The sequence below is a fragment of the Nilaparvata lugens genome, chromosome 13 (genome assembly GCF_014356525.2).
Source record: "Nilaparvata lugens isolate BPH chromosome 13, ASM1435652v1, whole genome shotgun sequence".
NCBI classification, from domain to species: domain Eukaryota; kingdom Metazoa; phylum Arthropoda; class Insecta; order Hemiptera; family Delphacidae; genus Nilaparvata; species Nilaparvata lugens.
Genome location: NC_052516.1, coordinates 22,355,494 through 22,374,176, shown reverse-complemented (window position 1 = coordinate 22,374,176; position 18,683 = coordinate 22,355,494). Strand labels below are relative to the sequence as shown.

Below are 18,683 nucleotides of genomic sequence, written 5' to 3'. Positions count from 1 at the left end.
TTTTCATGTAAATCAAGAACCATAGAGTGTAGCAAAAGTAAAATTATTAACTAAATTCTAAATAATATTATATCTATTTACATAGCTACTATCACTATATATTATATGAATAGATCAGTCTCCATCTAACAATAGGTAATGAAATACAAATTGTCAGTAGTTGGCTCCTTTCCTATTGTTATTGTTTCCGGTGAAATGAGTCATTCAACGGCCGAGAGAAGATAAAAAAAATGCAAACAAAACAAAATATAGCATACAAACTAGGAATTTTTACAGTAACGTGATGCCGTAAACTACACTACACTTTTTCAATAAAAAACCATACTCCATATGTTGGTTTTCATATAGGTGTACGATAGGCAGAAATGTAAAAAAAGTGTAAAAAATGCAGTATAAAGGGGCCCCACAAGAATTCTCGCGGGGGGGGGGGGAAATACTTAGCGCCACCACTGAATGGTGTCGAGATTTCTACCTCTACATTATGCTGTGATAAATGAATTTAACAATGTCAAGTAGATTGAATTCAAGAACTAATTCCAACTGAAATCATTTACTAGATATTTTATATTCAACAATTGAACAAGTTTTTTATTGTTGTAATAAGTAAGAGCTTGTTACAAATTCAAGTTTTCTTGTTCTGGATCAAAGTTTCATGAACTTTTCCATAGTTTTGGATTCTATAATGTCCTAAACTTTAGTTTTGATTTGTTTAGGAAATGGAACGAGGAATATTCAAAGGCAACCAAGAGAAAAAAGGAGCCCAGTTTGACGAAAGTGGTGTTCTCTGTATTTGGAGGAGACATCGCTTTCTTTGGATTCTTCTTACTTTTCATTGAAGTGGTTGTAAGGTGAGTTTAACTTACCATTTTATTGTTCTATCTATGTAATTATTTATTTATTCACAATGGAGACAACGGGTTTACCCAAATATGTCTTCTTTACAATACAAATTGTACAAATTCAAATGAAAAAAATATTAAAAATTCACACAAACTTACGGAGAAAAAATAATACAGATAACAAAAATAGTACCTAGTTCAAAAATGGAAAATACAAAGATTTCAAGTACCTATGCTACTATTTACTACATAACAATATTTTATGTACCATGTTACTTGTTACTAAATTACTAGTCAGAACGGTCTGACACAAAAACTACACTATCTTTAACTATATTGTTAATTTCAAATAGAATATTAATTTTTATTTAATACTCTAATTCAAATAATTTGAGACTTGAGCTATCTGCCGAACAAATATTGGCTCTGCCAGATGGAAAAAATATGTGCAGGGTACATCTGTGAGGCTTTTAAAAAACTTGAAATAACCTTGAGATTGTTGACTTGAAATAATTGGGAGAGACAACTGGCATAGCCTAATACTGTTCCTCACGGATTCTGATCAGTAGCATGAGGATTATATTTTTCACCTCGTTTAATTTTAGTCCAATTATTCTCAGTCAAAAATTTAATATATTCGCTACGTATTTGTAGCGTTTGTATTTACGGATATATTAGACAATTTGTATGGTAGAGAAAGTTGATGGAATTTTAATATTTCCCTCAATGCATAATAATTTGAAGGCCAAATGAGGTAGCTGTGAGTGTTGAAAAGAAACACATTTATTTAAATGTGTCAGAACATAGTGGAGCGGCGAAGGTAGAGTAGAAAGTGAATAGTAGCTGAAACATTTATATAAATGTATCATTTGAACACTCTCAGCTACCTTCTCCATTACATTCTACCTTCGTCATTCCACTCTGTTTTGACACTCCAACTACTGTAATGTTGAACGACTATAAAATTAGATTTATTCTAATTATTGATTAATATTGAGTGACTGACTAATATTGATTTCAATACATTCATTAGTCATAGTAACAAAACTGAATTGAAAATATTGTCATCCATAACAACAAACAATACAACATACTACATATGAGTATTTGATCAAATAATAAATCTTTTTAATTTAATATTTTTGAAATTATTTAGCTTTCAAGTGTTTCGGCTTTTCAACAACATTACTTAATTCAAAATTGTTATCACTTGAAAATTGTTCACACAATTTTTTCTTACATTTAATCACAAAATTGTTCACAAGGAGTATTCTCGGACCAGAAATGTGAAGTACCTGACCTACACATAACCTCTTGGACTTCATTACCATTAAAATTTGAGAGAGGAATAGTACAAGCTAATCTTAGTTATTCTCCTTCAGATAATTATATATTTTGTTATTATAGATTATTGTAATAATAGTACAGGGTCCGGCATATTAATCTGACGATTTTGTAGTAATTGTTGTGTTGACACCACTGTCATTGAAAAGGCGGGAATTTTGTACATGGACAGCTCTATTCTTGCCATTTCAGTTGCCAGTATGTCATGGTTAAGTAAACATCGAGCGTTTGTGATTAAAGCCTATTTTAAAAATAATGACTCAGTTATTTTAACACAGCGTTTATTTCGCAGACATTCCAATTTAAATCGACACGCGTCTGTTCCCAGTAGAAATACGATCTTGTTGTGGGTAAAGAATTTTAGGAGCACGTCGTCTGCTTTAAAAACAGACGAAACCGGACTGTGCGAACGCTTGAAAACATTAACGTGGTAAGAGTAGCTGTGACACGGTCTTGACGACAATCAGCAGCGAAACGTATTTGTAAGCAGCTGGTATACATCGCTCCAATGATTGTAAACTGCATCCCGAACGAGCTCATCGGTGTACCTATTAAGTTTGTACCAATAAATATTAAAAACTGGATACTTCACAACTATTATTTCCATCTTAATATTTTATGAGTTCAAGAATTTTTTCAGCTTTTAAAACTATTCATTATTGTAAGGATTAATTCACAATTAATAGCATTTATTTTAAATATACTTACCATTGTTTGAATAAAAAGATTCCATTTTAAATTATTAGCTTAAGATTTAGAAACAGTTAAGTCTCTACTCCTACTGGCGAACAAGTGTTTCACTTATGCCAGTAGTTCTTCACCTCCAGCCGTATTTTACAGATAGATGATATAGATATTTAGAATAATAATTATTGTTTTTTTCTGATTGTCACATCTTTGTACTGTTTCTGTGTTTTGGTGAAATAAATTGAATTGAATTGAAAAAAAACATGCTGTTGCGCTAGTCATTTCTGATAAAAGTGTACGATAAATTCTCCATTCCGACCTGAAATTCCATCCGTATAAGATAATGTTAGTGCAACAACTTGATGCAAATGATTGGGCACATCGCAAAGCCGCTTGCGAGATCACTTTGCAAATGACCACCAGGATGCCGTTATTCTTTCAAGTGATGAGGCACATTTTCATTTGTCGGGATTTGTGAATAAACAAAAATACTGTTATTAGGCAGCTAATAATCGACGGGAAATTTCTGAAAAACGACATCACAGTTGATATGTTACAGTGTGGTGTGCGGTTTCAAAGTATGACTTGGCCCGTATTTTTTTGGAGAGTTACAGAAAACATTTAGATGTCATAATCTTCAAATAAAAAAACTTTGTGAGTAATCTATGTAATTCACTGTAAATTGAAAAATTTGATATATTACATGTTTCAATTGTACGAAACACACTTCAATTATTATCCTTCAAAAATCATCAGGTTTTTTATGCCGGACTCTGTACAATCTAAGCTCAGTTTTTCTTTTTCAGATAATAATATCTAGTATTATATATCATTGTAATAATTATAATGATAAATAAAATTAGATATCAATGATTGATAGATTTGTTGGTTGATTGATTGCAGGGTAGCCCAACCGCTGTTACTAGGCAGACTGATCAGATACTTCACACAGAAGCAGATGTCTGCGGAGGAAGCTGGGCAGATGGCCGAAGCACACGAACTGGTGACGGAGCGGGACGCCTATCTGTATGCAGTGGGGCTGATTGCATCGTCTGCACTTTCCGTCGTCATGATCCATCCCTACATGATGGGAGCCATGCATATCGGCATGAAGATGCGGGTCGGGCTCTGCTCGCTCATCTACAGAAAGGTATCACTCAATCTTAGATTACATTTGATGTTTAGATCTCAAGGATGTGCAAAGGCTAAAAATAAACTTTCTACTAGTGGTATTTTTCTTCAATATCTGCTACCATAGTCTGTTCAAACCTTGGATTGCAGTATTGCTTTTATGGAATACAGTGCTGCCAGATTTCACAGAAGCCAGAAGCCTGTGATCTAAGAGCAAAAAGAAAGCGTAGTTGTGATAGAACCAGCATAAAAACGGTAATAGTGTGCTCCTATTGTTCTATTGAAATATCATTGCCCATACAGTCTCGTGCTGCAAACTAGCCAACTTATTTTTCTTCTTCGTAATCTCGTCCTGTTTTCATCTTGTGTCTTCCCCCCACCTTCTTTTTCATGCTCTTATTTCTAATAGAATAAAGTAGAATAGAATATTTTATTCCTAATTTGCTCAAACGGTCATGTTCCTCGAACATGAATGGTCTTCTCCTGCCTTCTTTTCTTACATCATCTTCTCATTTTTCCTTCTTATCTTCTTCTTCTTCAATTTGTTTTCTCCTGTTGTCTTCTTCTTCTTCTTCATCATCATCAACATCATCTTTCTTTTCTCATGTCGTCTTCTTCTGCAGTCTTATCCTCCTCATATCTTTTTCTTATTCTTCTTCCCTTTCTTCTTAATCTTTTCTGTTTTCTTCTCCTCCTCTATCTTCCTCCTCATCTCCTCCTGTCTTGATTTTTGGTACACCTCTTCATATTCTTATTACAGTAGAACCTCCATATCCCAACTGGAACCGGAGCCGGTCCTAGTTAACGAAAATACGGGTTGCTTGGTTATAACCGGAGAGTGGGTTAAGAGCATCCAAGAAATGAACGTACTTACTAAAAACAGTGTTTTTTTTTTTATTTTGAACACTGTACTTTTACAATATTACATAGAGATCGCTTTTCAGCTTTACAATACACACTTAAAACTAAACTAAAAATGTTTCACTTTCTAAGGATCGTTTGCATAGTGAAAGCTTAAAATGAATTGAATCAGTTGGTGGTTCAATCCCAAAGTGAATCACATTATACCAAACGATACTTAACATTTTTATTTAATCCAGTTCAAGCTGAGATTCCGTTTGGAGTGGCACTGTGCAAATGTCCTAAGTTAACGGGGTCCGGGTTGTACATCAACGTCACAAATAGTTTTCAACGATTAACTGATCAATATAATAATAATATCGAGTGACCTGCCTGGCTCAGATCTGGTGTCAGAGTTTTCAGGTTACAACTGATCAATTTCAGGGCCTCTGACATGACCTAACGACTGATTTTCAGGCAGCCGGTACCGACGCTTTAACGTGTACATCCTAATCTTATTAATGTTGACTAACCGATTAATTCAATTGATGTGTTTGCAGGCACTGCGATTGTCGAAAACGGCACTGGGTGAGACAACAGTGGGTCAGATTGTGAACCTGTTATCGAACGACGTGAACCGGTACGACATTGCGTGCATATTCGCGCACTACCTGTGGATCGGGCCACTCGAAACTGTCATTGTCACCTACTTCCTCTGGCAGGAGATCGGCGTTGCGTCGCTAGTCGGAGTGGCTGCGCTACTGGTTGCTATCCCGTTACAAGGTTGGTTTCCACAAAGTTGCTTACATTTTGCGATTCCGTTGCAAGGTTGATTGCTAAAAAATTGCCAACTTGTTGCGATTCTTTTGCAAGGTTTGTTGCCGCAAAGCTGCTTACATTTTGCAAAGTTGTTTGCTACAATGTTGATTATATCTTCCGATATCACAACCAGGTGATGCTTAAAATGGTCACTATCACTAATAAAAATAACAATAATTTAAATTAAAAACAAAGTCCATTTAAATAGTATTATTTATCAACACAGTTTACAAAATTGAAAACAATCATCCAAAAAGCCTAAATTTTGAGTTTTGATGATTTGTTCTTCAGGTTTCCACAACGTCCTTGTTGTAGAATTGTTTCTGGAAAGTAAAATTAGAAAGGGATCGCGTTTCTTGTTGATATGGCTACCCTGATGGTTGCGATACCATTGCAAGGTAGATTACCAGAGAGTTGCTAACATGTTGTGATTCTGTTGCAAGGTTAGTTGCCACAAAGTTGGCCACATGTTACGATTCCGTGGCAACATTATGGTTGTCATAAAGTTCATTTAATTCATTTAATTTCATCTATTCATTTATTGAATAACAATTACAATATCGGAATGAATAAATAGGCGCTAGCCCAAAACTTCTTCTGCTCCTAATTTTAGTCCAATAAAATTCTAAAATATTGCAATTCCGTTGCAAGAATTGTTGTCAAATAGTTGCTAACATGCTACGATTCAGTTGCAAGGCTGGTCAGAAGTTGCTAAAATGGTTGCTATCAATGATTGGCAAATTTTTTATTTACTATGAAATCTCAATGGAATTTTCCTTTCTCAATTTCATCATTTCTTGTATTTTCTATTTTAGCCTGGCTTGGAAGGAAGAGTTCCGTATACCGTTTGCGAACAGCCATCAGAACCGACGAAAGAGTACGACTGATGAACGAAATCATTTCTGGCATTCAGGTCATCAAAATGTACGCTTGGGAAAAATCTTTTGCCAACATGGTTTCTAATGCTCGCAGGTAATTCATCAAATTGACTATCAGTTCAGTTACTTTAAATAAAATAAATGAACAATTTATTTCTGTTGTAAATTTCGTTTTTCATTCATTCTACAGTTTCACTTCTTTTTTGGAAGCTGTGTTATGTTAAATGATTGAATAGATAAATTTGGTTGAATAAATTAAGTTGAGTAAAACTAAAATAAACTTGAATCAAATTCTTAAATTAATTCCAATTAAATACCTACTTGAATGAATGAATTTATTTGCCAAAACAAAAATTTTCATACAAAAAACTTTTATAAATTAATTAAGTTAAAAGTTGCATTAGAGATTGATAGATCCACATGGTTCTGGATCCCTTTTGTTCGAAATTTAGATTTGTATATAAATAGCTCTGGGTGTAAGTATGTAGAACATAGTAAGCAATTTGAATAAATTAAGTTATAACATCAACTTCCAGTTGTACAAAAATGTATTAAATCTTGACCGCGTTCAAATGATGTCATCGCATTGTAGTCTGATTCGTCAATTGGCTCTCATGGCATCGATTTCTTTAAATAACGTCATTTAAACGCTTTAAAATTGTATAATATTCGTTGTTCACTTTGTGACTTAAAACTACTTATATGTACAGAAATAATTAAAAATGGTATCCTTTTAATATTAGTTGAAATTAATATTTATTTATTTAATCATTCAGCATCACAAAACTTCGAGAATAGTAAAATAGGCTTACGCACAAAACTGTTCCAATTCTAATTTGTAGAATTCAGTCCAAATGTAGCTAGATTATGTGTCACTTCAATATTTTTCAATTACACATTCCAACTTACAATGCCATACACACAAAAGGTACTATGATCTATGATTTTTATTTTTTTATTGTATGCCCGTATATGCAAAAAATAGAACGAAAGTATTGTTTTTTAAACCTGTCTTATTATATTCAAATGAAAATAGAGGCGTTAGGAAAAAGTGAAAAATCTACTTCAAAAACTCAATTTATGTGAATTATCATTCTGTTGTTTCAGGAAAGAACTGAACGAAATACGCAAAACATCTTACGTGAGAGCCCTGTTGTTATCATTCATAATTTTCCATTCAAGACTGGCTGTGTTCATGAGTATACTCGCCTATGTTATCACTGGGTCGAGTATTAATGCTGAAAAGGTAATTATTATCATTATTGAGCGTTATTATATTTTTTTTCTAATTTTTATATTAGAAAGTAACACACAATGTCAAAAATCTGAAGCTGGGTCAACACTGTGGAAATGTTTCTTCGACATTCACAAAGGACAAACATTTTGAAAAAATTGAACAAACAATGTTTGCTCTCATGGCGATGACAACTGGCAAACGGTTTGTCCAAATTATTTTCAATTAAATTTCTTCCCAACTCACAAAAATACAATGAGAAGAGCAATATATACAATAAAACAATTACAATAACAGTAACAATGAATATAAGGCAATATTGCTAAAATGATGAAAGCAAGAGGGGGGAAATTCCTTGCCAACTATGGCTTGTCATATAATAGGCAGGTAAGGTATAACAGAAAGGGAAAAGATGTGACAGGGAAGTTAAAGAAGGTATGATAGGCAGGGATATGGCTGAGGGAAGATATGATAGGAATAGTCCAGTCAAATGGTCGTTTTTCAGGAAACAGCCTCAAAAGAATTTTTCTCGACGGTTCTATATGTATTTTGGGGCGCTGAATTCGAATCTGAAATTTGCTGACACGCCAGAGGGCGGCTTCACCCCCAAAACCCCCCAAAAACATATACATTTTCGGATTTTTTTAAACTTTCCCATTCAATCTCGAAAACTTCGAGTTTTTGGATAAAAATCATTCTTTACAAAATTGAAGATAATAGAATTTCCAATAAATTGAGTGTTCGCGCAGGATTCTACCATTTTTGGTTTCGGAGCTACGAATTTTCCAAAAAAGGAGTATTTTTTAAGGGGGTTTAAAAATGATGCAAACCTACCACTTCTACCCTATACAACTTGGATATTTCTCTAGTATCAGATAAAATGTTGAATTTCTCTTATGTGAGGTAAATGAATTTTTTTAAATAATAATCGTGAAGGAAGATACGTTTGTTTCAAAAAAATCAAGAAATTTGCGATATTTTCCTCATTTTCACAGTCTCGACAGTTTTTCGATAATAAACAGTCATGTAAGCTGAATTTAAGGAGCTTATAGAGTATGTAATTCTCTTCTATTTGAGACCAATCGCATGTTTCTATCATGTATCTTATTCGTTTTAGAGACTCTTGAATAACAGTAAAATCGCAGAAAAAATTAGAAAATAAAAATAAACATTTTTACAATTGGCTGTAACTTTTGAACGGTATTGAAATCAGAAAAAACGATTCATGGGTGCAAAAAGAGGAGAAAATTCTTTACAACCTTGACTACTTCTTGGATTTTTTATCTGAAGTGTTTCACAAGATACACAACTTTGAATATGCGAGAAATTTGTGATATGTTAATAATTTTCACAGTAGTAAGGGTAAGTATAATTCAAATATTAGAAAAAAAAATATTTCAAATATCAAAATACAAAGTACAAATATCAAATTCATATGAAAAGTAACAGGCTACATGGTGGGGTGTGCTAAAATAGGGGAGAATTGCTAGGATTTTCAACTGTGATCTACCATGTACTACGAAATCCTCCAATCCTTGAGAGATTATAGAAGGAATCAGGAAATGTGAAGCAAATTGTTTGTATGATGGGATGGGATGAAGGAAGGGATGATTGGATGGGAAAAGCCATAGGACCAAGCTATTTTTATTTTCAGTTTCTAGTATACACTTATAAGGACATATAAAGGAGAATAGTTATTAAAAATTGAAAAATAACAATAAAATTTATTTCCATCTGCATTTTGCTTAGTCAGAAATTAGAATCGAAAATGAAATATTGATGAAACGATGAGATATTCTGAAAAAAGTGTTTATTGAATCCCATTTAGGGATTCTATAAATATATTATATATTTAATCTATAAATCTAAGATTCTATATTTAATCCTATAGCCTATTCGAATTTATTCTCTGAGCCGAATTTCCAGTAGACTTGAATTTTCATATTTTTCAAGCGAATATTCATTCTTGTGGAAGTTCTCAATTTATTTTTCAATTGCCTAGCATTAAGATTACAATAAAAATATGAATTGCATATTGTTTTAATTTGGTTTCAGGTGTTTACTGTGACTTCGTTCTTCAATATCTTGCGACAAACCATGACAATATTTTTCCCGCAAGGTATTGGACAGATTGCCGAAGCTATGGTTTCAACCAAACGATTACAGGTAAATAATAATTATTCATATTTTATAATAATTATTGCTACTAGTAATGAGATCATATCATTGTTATTAGTAATGAAATACAGACAGATGTATCTTCAATATTATGGTTATAAATTCATAGAAGTTGTTAATCTTTCAAGTTCTAAACTCACTGATAATCTTGATGGTCTAATTTGAGGATGATTTTTCATATTGAGAACTCTATTTTTCGGTTTTTGTGTGAATATTTTTTTGTCTTGATCATTATTAAAATTTATCCTTTTCTTTGCATAACTCATTCTTACATTATTTTTTTATCAGATCATCAAATCATCAATTCTCTTCTTTTTTTTCATTCTCATCTACTCTTCTCATTCTCTTTAAAACTCATAATTCTCCTTTGTTACTATTCTCACCTTAATTTCCTCCCAATCCATCAATTCTGAGTTTGAAAATAGCTTCCTGTTGCTTCGGAACCCACCTTAACCTGTAGGTCCACTTATCTCTTATCATCATAATCCTTCTCATTACCAGTGCACAAGCCTAGAGCTCATGTGGGCATCATCCTCAGCAAAAAAATATTCTTTTTCACTTTCAACTTGAATTCAGAATTCTCTTTCAACCTAATTCTTCAATTAATTAAGTTTGTAGCATGAATACTGATGTTGTGGAACTTTTTCATAATTGAAGAGACTTGAAATGTCAATAAATCCACTTTATTTTAATAAAAATTAAAATATTAACACACAAAAGCGTGCTCCTGTAAAATATTAATTTTTATTAAAATGAAGTGGATTTTTTGACATCAGTCAATTTTTTTAATTCCTAAAATTCTCTGTTTATTTCTTCTCGTTTCTGTTCCAAATCCTGTTTTTTTCTCTTGCTGAAATTATTCTAATCTTATTTTCCATAGAGTTTTGTTACCTTTGAACCTTAACCTCCTTACTTTCTACTTTTAATCTTCTTACCTTTGTATAATGTTATTTTCGTTTCTTTGTAGAAATTCATGATGTACGAAGAAATCCAGAATACTTCGTACACTTCTGCAGCGACCAACAACAATTCCGAGGATAATGGCAAACGGATGAACGGTGTGGACAAGACAAAGAGCGACAACACTAAGGAGAATGGGACCAGTAAGGAGAACGGACCAATGGGGGTTAGTGTGACCATTAATCCCAAGGAATCGGGGGAAGCCGCCATTGTAATGGACAAACTCACTGCAAAATGGACACCGGATCTGACCGAGAACACCTTGAATAATATCAATCTCGAACTGCCGCATGGCAGTTTGATGGCTGTTATTGGATTGGTCGGAGCTGGCAAGGTAAGAAATTTAGTCAAATTTCATTCTTAGACTCAAAATAATTTATTGTACTGTTTCTTCACTTGTCTGTCAGGGGCGGCTCCTCTTAAGGTTGCAAGGTTTTACAACCCCCAACAAATTAGGCAATAGAAAGATACTTTTAAAATGTCTTAATAGCACCACGATTCGATGGTCATATAATTAGAAATTATCTACTCAATTTCGACAAAATTCATACAGCAGAGAGCCAGAACAGATAGTCTAACATTTTGAATTTGCGCGGTCCGAAGAAGGAACGCATTTGCAACCCCCTATGACGTGTCGCTTATATGGGAGAATAACATGGGAAGCCTAAAGTGCTGGCAAACCAGTTGGTTGCTATGACAACGGAAGGCATTTTGAGGAACGCATGGTTTCAGCGTTCCTACAACCCAGTCATTGTATAGAAAATAACAATACGATACCAACAATATCGACATATGAAGAATGCCTTCGTATCGATAGTCGATATAATCACACTACAGACGACGAGAGGACGAACCACGTTGGAAAGTTTTGTTTGTTTTGATTTGAGGATATGCGTAAGTGAGTGTGTATTGAATAAAAGCTAGCCTATTTATTCTATTGAAAATTGATTGTATGATTTATATAGTTTAATGGCAATTGAGAATAAAATTTGACTTCGGAAGTTTGAAAAACCTCCAAATCTTGAAAATTCCACACAAACTGTAAAATTGGGTTTGCGTGAGTGCGTGATAAAAAGCAGCAGTTGAAAAAAAATTTGTGCCATCTATTGTCTTTCCAGGCTAATAATACAGACTGAGAGATGTTTTCTATCAGTTTCCTAAACAATTTTGGGTTTTCTATTTCTATTGTAGCCTATTGTTCGAATCTTGTAACTTATTTATTTCCTTGTTATCTCTTACAGAGACTTGGAATTATGTTGAGAAAAAATTGATATAGCCTAATTCAAGTACCTCAATGTAATTTTAAAAAATAATCATCCCAATCGAGCTTTTAGAATTAAATTTGTTTTTCGGTAATTCTTCAAAATTATATTTTTAATATGTGAATATTTCCTATTTTAGTTATAATAATGTGAAATATTTCTTCTATGTTCAGTTTTGAAGCATCTAAATTCGAAAATCCACTTGTGAAAATACTTGGACTGAAAATTTTGTGAATTGAAGAACTACAAAACTTAACCTATTTCGGACTATGTGTTATCTAAATTTGGGAGAGGAATAGCACAAGGTTACCTTATTTTTCCTCTCCCTATCATTTCGATGATGTACTTATTGTATAAATGAATAAAGAATAAATCAATAAATTCATTGCTTATTTACTATGAAAGTTGGGACTAAAAAAAAAACACATTTTAATGTTCTGTCCAGGCTAATAACGTATTTTACTATTTTATTTGAATTTGATTGTTTTGACAGCAAAAAACGATCTAAAACTTTTGTTGTGTGTGTTGCAGTCGTCGCTGCTGTATGCGATCCTGCGCGAACTGCCGCTGTCGTCCGGTTCGCTGACTTTAAACGGCGGCCGACTGTCGTACGCGTCACAGGAGCCGTGGCTGTTCGCGGGCAGTGTTCGCCAGAACATTCTGTTCGGCGAGCCGTACGATCGCGAACGCTACCGGGAGGTGACGCGCGTCTGCGCACTGCGACCCGACCTGGAAATGATGCCCTACGGCGACAGGACGGTGGTGGGTGACAGGGGTGTGTCGCTCAGTGGCGGCCAGCGCGCCAGGATCAATTTGGCCAGGTCAGTACAATGTGGTATGTTCTGGGAACACGGTCAATTGCTCCATGAAATTTGTTACGAGACAAAGAAGAGAAATAGTGACAGAAATGAGGAGATAGATAGGAACACCATCTCCTATTACTTTCTATAATTTTTAATATACGTTTTTTATCATTTCTCTTCATCCGCCTCAATCATTACCACTTTTTTCTTTTATTCTTCTTTCCATATGTGTACGTTCTGGGAACACGGTCAATTGTTCTAAGTGGTAAATTGTTCCATCACGTGACTGATGCAAAACTACTTGTTCCCATGGAACGCCACTTCAAAGTCATTGGATCAAGCTTTTGGCGCGCACTTTTGAAATTGTTTTTACCAATGTGTGTCGTTTACTAGCTGCTTAAATGAACAAAGGCTGCTTCACAAACTTACCTTTACCTACCGACTTTCCTGTGCAGAATGATAGAGAAATTCGGGATCAACACAACAGCGAACAGCATTTTAGCATTAATCTCATTCATGATTATTAATTTTTTATTTAGTGGCAATGTCATAAATTGTTAAATTGGAATACAATTCACTATTAGTCAATGAACTAAACAAAATATTAACTGTAAAAAAGTTTTTAAACATTTGTATTTTTGTTTCACAGAGCAGTATATAAGAAAGCTGACATCTACCTTCTGGATGACCCTTTATCAGCAGTCGATACTCACGTCGGAAAGCATTTATTTGAAGATTGTATATTGGGTAAATATATTTTTCTATAAATTCATGTATCAATTTCTATTTTCGTTGTACATCTAAGGCCTGGTTGCACAAAAGCCTGTTTAATTTCTATTAAATTCTACGAGAACTAATCAGAGGAGTATTTTATGTAAAGAGGCCTTCTCTGATTTTCAACTAAGTAACAATACTATGAAAAAGTTGAATGTTCGCTGATTGCTTCTCAATCGCATGCTTACAATTTATTTATTGACTATAATTAATTACAAAATTCGGGATGAACCAACAGGTTTTCGTCGAGAACTATTTCATCCCTAACTTGAAATAATATAAACAATCTGTCAACAATATCAAAAATACTTTAATTGAGTATTTTTTAGGGTTACTTGAATGTTTACGGTAATTATTTTAGAAAATTACTTGTAAACTTTTTATAGTTTTTATATAAACACAATTATAATGAGGTCCACGTTATAATTGCAGTGTTTGATTAGCAATGGTATTGCTATCCTTGTCTGTCATTCAACAAAGCGGATAGCGCTATCTCTCTCTCGCTTTGCTCTGTTGCCAGATCGGCTTTTAATAATGTAGAATAATTAATAATTGATTCACAAAATATCTCATCTTCGTTTTAACATAATTGATTATTTTAAACAATTAATATTACATTAATAAACCTGTATCAGCTACCGTCAAGAAGGCATCGACTAGACAGTGACGATCGGCAACGTAGTTCTCCTATCTTTCTCCACTGCCATTATAACGTGGACTTCACTATAGTGAAAGCTCTTATGCCTTTTCAAAATGTCAAAATGAATTATGACATGAATAATAATTGATCAATTAATTATTAAACAACAATAGATTAATATGCGTGTATTTATAAAAACCTATAAAGAGGGTTCTAGTAATTTTGTATAATAATTCAACAATAATCTATTGCGAATCATTAAAATGTCTAGCTCAATTTATTTGTTCAAGTCAGATGAAATTTTGAAATAGAGGTGAATAGAAAATACAAAATTGAAATTTGGCTGAAGATGAAACTTATTTTATATTTCAGGTTACTTGAAAAACAAAACACGGATTTTGGTGACGCATCAGCTTCAGTACTTGAACAATCTTGAGCACATTATTATGTTGGATAATGTAAGTATTCTATGAAAAATCATATGCAAGCAAAATTTATTCATTTGTTCATAACTGAATCTTCATAATTAATAGTATATGTGTGATGTAATATTATGCTTGTAATTTCTCTCATCTCACCTCCATCTTCCAATTCTGCTATCTCCCGTACTCCTTTCATATTTCACACTTCCCGCTCCCCTCTGTCCATTCCAATCACTTTATTCGACATGCTTTATTACTTGAATATCGGTCCCTCACTTGAATATAATTTATTTTTAAATGTATATAATTTATTATTAGCATTGAAGTGTTGTTATTTTCCTGCTTGTCATGATCTAGTGTTTGTTATAGGTCTTAACATACTTGGCAATGTAAAATTTATCAGATATCATATAATCATATCCTAGTTTTGGTAGTGTTAGTCTCAACTCACACTCACGCGACTCAGGTCGAGAAGAGACTCGACTCTAGTCGTGAACATGTGTTTCCAAATGGTGTCACTCAGACCAGTCGATTCTAGACTCCGCGAGGTCACCATTTGAAAACACATCCTCTCGACTAGAGTCGAGTCTCTTTTCGACCTGAGTCGCGTAAGTGTGAGTTGAGCCTTAATGGCTAGGATATTCTTAGATATCCTTTTACAGGGGGAAGGTTATATTTTCAAACTCCGTAGATTTATGTGGATAGTACACGATATTATGTTACATAAATATCAAATTGAATTTTATCTTCATATTGTTCAATAAGATTATTCAGTTGATATTTTGTATTATTCATTTGAAATATGAATTATAATTATTATTGATATTGAAAATGAATTTCTCCTTCTCATCGACCAAAAATTCCTCAGTTCCTACTTTGAATATTAAATTGAATAGTAAGCTTTATTTTCAGTAACTATGAATGAACTAGTGTAGAAGCCAGCATATATTGTGATCTGAATTCAATGTAATCACGTCTTGAATTCTCTATCCATTACGAACTACTATACGTTTCATCAAGTCTTGACACTGAAACGATGATTTGCAGACTATATTAAATGTGGAAATATAATTTAATGGGTAAATATTCTATATTTTTCTCAATTAATATAGTCTGCAAGTCGTCATTTCAGTGTCAAAACAATGTAACGTATTCATTGTATTCATGTATTATATATATATTTGTTTTAATTTTTAAGCTATATTGTTAGTAAGTATGAATTATTGTATAATCCAGCATATATTGTAATCTGAATAAATAAAGGGATCTCATTTAATACTAATTGAATTAATTAATTTACAGGGAAACATATTAGCGCAAGGCAACTACAAACACATCCAGTCATCAGGAAAAGATTTGGCCAATCTGATGGCAAAACATACGGAGAGTGATGACTCTGATCCAACTAGTAGTCACGTTCAGAGACAGTCCTCAGTCCAGGTTTGTCAAATTATTTATTTTTTCTAAATTGAATAACATTCAAAGCATAATATAAAAGAATAATAATGATTTATTTATGCCAAAGAACAATTACAAAATTGCATTAGATAATGTCAGAATATTTTAAAGAAACATTACAATAATAAATTGGGTTGAAATCTCACTCAATACAAACTCTACCATCTGGGTAGCTCAGCCTAGATTGTGAAAGGGTCAATACCCTCAGCCAAATCTTTCCCTTTCCCAAAATTTCATATAAATAGTCCAAGAATATAGGTTACGTTTTGTAACTGAATAAATTGATGTCCAATTAAGAATATTTTATTAAAAAAAATAATTTGGATAATTATAATCATTGAAGAAATAAAAGAAGATAGTAACATTCTTCTGTGTCTAAACAAAGTTCAGTGCGTCAGAAATTGGTTTGAACTTAACTTTTGGTTTTCATTGTGTTGTAATACTTTCTATACAATGGAATTCTGAATAAGGTTTATTAGTATTATATTTATTAGTTCACAACATGTTTTGATTCATTAGAGCCTTTTTAAGTGCAAACAAAATGAATTAATAGAATATAATAAGGGTACTTGGTTATTTCTATTTCATTCCAATAATTTTCTATTTAGTATATGTTTATCTGTAGTAAAATTTCAATAAAAACAGTATACATGATATATTATTTTGAAATCCATCTAGCTGTTAGATATTTGAGGGATATTAAAAGAAAACTACATTCAAAGTTATTAGGCTACAATATTACCTAATAAAGTAAAACGCAAAACACATACATAATTTAATATTTTTTGATATTTGAAGCATCCAATGACCTTCTATTTTGAATTATTTATCTACAGCAAAATTGCAATAAAAACCGTATACATGATATATTTTGAAATCCATCTAGCTATTAGCTATTTGAGGGATTTTAAAATAAAAATACATTCAAAGTTATTAGGCTACAATAGTTTTCTAATAAAGTAAAGCGCAAAACTCATACATAATTTATATTGTTCATCTATCCTTCTATTAAAGGGGTGTACGAACTTGTAAATCAAAGTTGAGTCATTTTACTTTTCAATTTAATAGAAACATTGGAGGATGAGGATGATTAATAATAACTTTTACCAAGTCATTATCATTTGCCATCTGCCATTGGAGGATCAGTGATTAATAATAATAACTTACCAATATTGTATAAGTTGAAAAGTGAAAAGTGTATAAAACATAAGTTACTCGGATGTAATCCTTTGTTTTAATTCTACTGAAATTTTTACCGACTTTTGACTGAATTTTTGCAGAGTATCGCATCCTCGCTGGATGACTCGAAAATGCAAGAAGAGCCGCCCGAAACAAAGGAGACACGCAGCGTCGGTACAGTGGGTGGAAGGGTGTACAAGAGCTACATCTCTGCCACCGGAAACTTCTTCATGGTAATCTATTGCCTGCTGCTCTGCATTCTCACACAGCTGTTCGGATCTGGAGGCGATTTCTGGATTACTTACTGGTCAGTTTTGTTGATTGTTTTTTCTATCATTCTATAGTAAAAATGTCAGCATATACATAAATATTATTTATTTATTTATTCTTATGGCTTTTATCGGCAGAGAGATCCTTTCGGATGTTCTGCCTTGCCGTATTACCCAATGTCATTCCCCATCAATACTCAAGTTGTATTCGGTTCTTCATGTTAAATATTGATAAATTATAATAATAACCAGCTACCCATTCAACTAATACTGCTGACTTTCTCATCTAAATATAAGTGTTACTGAAAGTTTAAACTGTCGGTCCCGGCTGAAGTATGGACAGTCTTGAGGCCCATTGACGGCTTAAATGATGTATTCAGGGGATGTGGTACCGGGTATCCCGCAAGTGACTCCCTGCCAACGAAAGCCTTACGAATTTACTTTTACTTTTTAACAATTACTAACCGAGTCAGCAATTATCCGTTAGGTTCCGGAGGGGATTATTGAATTACTTACCGGTTAGTTTTAATTAATATTCTTGCATAATTTACAGTTATCCTAATTGATCTGTTGATTATTTATCACAGAGAGATTCACTTCTTGATGTGGACGACAATATAAAGACAAATTTAGTTGTACAGTATTAACCCTTTGTAGCCCAACACTTGAAACTTCGAAAAAGTAGATGAAATTATGATAAAATCTTGTTCAGGGTACTTCTATTATATAAGAAAAACTTTTAAAATTTTTTTTCACTCACCATTTTCCAGATACCTGGGTGGTACTCTGGAGTACCGTTGGGCCATGGGATCGGAAGTTTCTCTCTTGGAAAACTCAGGAAAAAGTTGGAGCATGGTTTTCAGCTTGCCATTATTCTCTATAATCCATCCTATTCTATTCTTTTCACTGATATGCTTTAATTATTAACATTGTATTGTTCCACTAAATAATATTTTTAATTAATTT

General features: G+C 33.1%; 1 protein-coding gene across 1 annotated transcript in view; it reads left to right on the top strand.

Annotated features, from left to right (window-relative positions):
- Positions 1-18,683, top strand: part of LOC111051976 (probable multidrug resistance-associated protein lethal(2)03659) — a 71,684-nt gene that overhangs the window by 23,626 nt on the left and 29,375 nt on the right. Inside the window, exons 5-16 of the mRNA XM_039440090.1 lie at positions 714-848; positions 3,774-4,020; positions 5,402-5,624; positions 6,476-6,632; positions 7,646-7,784; positions 9,828-9,938; positions 10,918-11,244; positions 12,704-12,993; positions 13,625-13,722; positions 14,762-14,847; positions 16,114-16,251; positions 17,550-17,755. Coding sequence (XP_039296024.1) covers positions 714-848; positions 3,774-4,020; positions 5,402-5,624; positions 6,476-6,632; positions 7,646-7,784; positions 9,828-9,938; positions 10,918-11,244; positions 12,704-12,993; positions 13,625-13,722; positions 14,762-14,847; positions 16,114-16,251; positions 17,550-17,755 — 2,157 coding nt within the window. The remainder of the gene's footprint in view (positions 1-713; positions 849-3,773; positions 4,021-5,401; positions 5,625-6,475; positions 6,633-7,645; positions 7,785-9,827; positions 9,939-10,917; positions 11,245-12,703; positions 12,994-13,624; positions 13,723-14,761; positions 14,848-16,113; positions 16,252-17,549; positions 17,756-18,683) is intronic.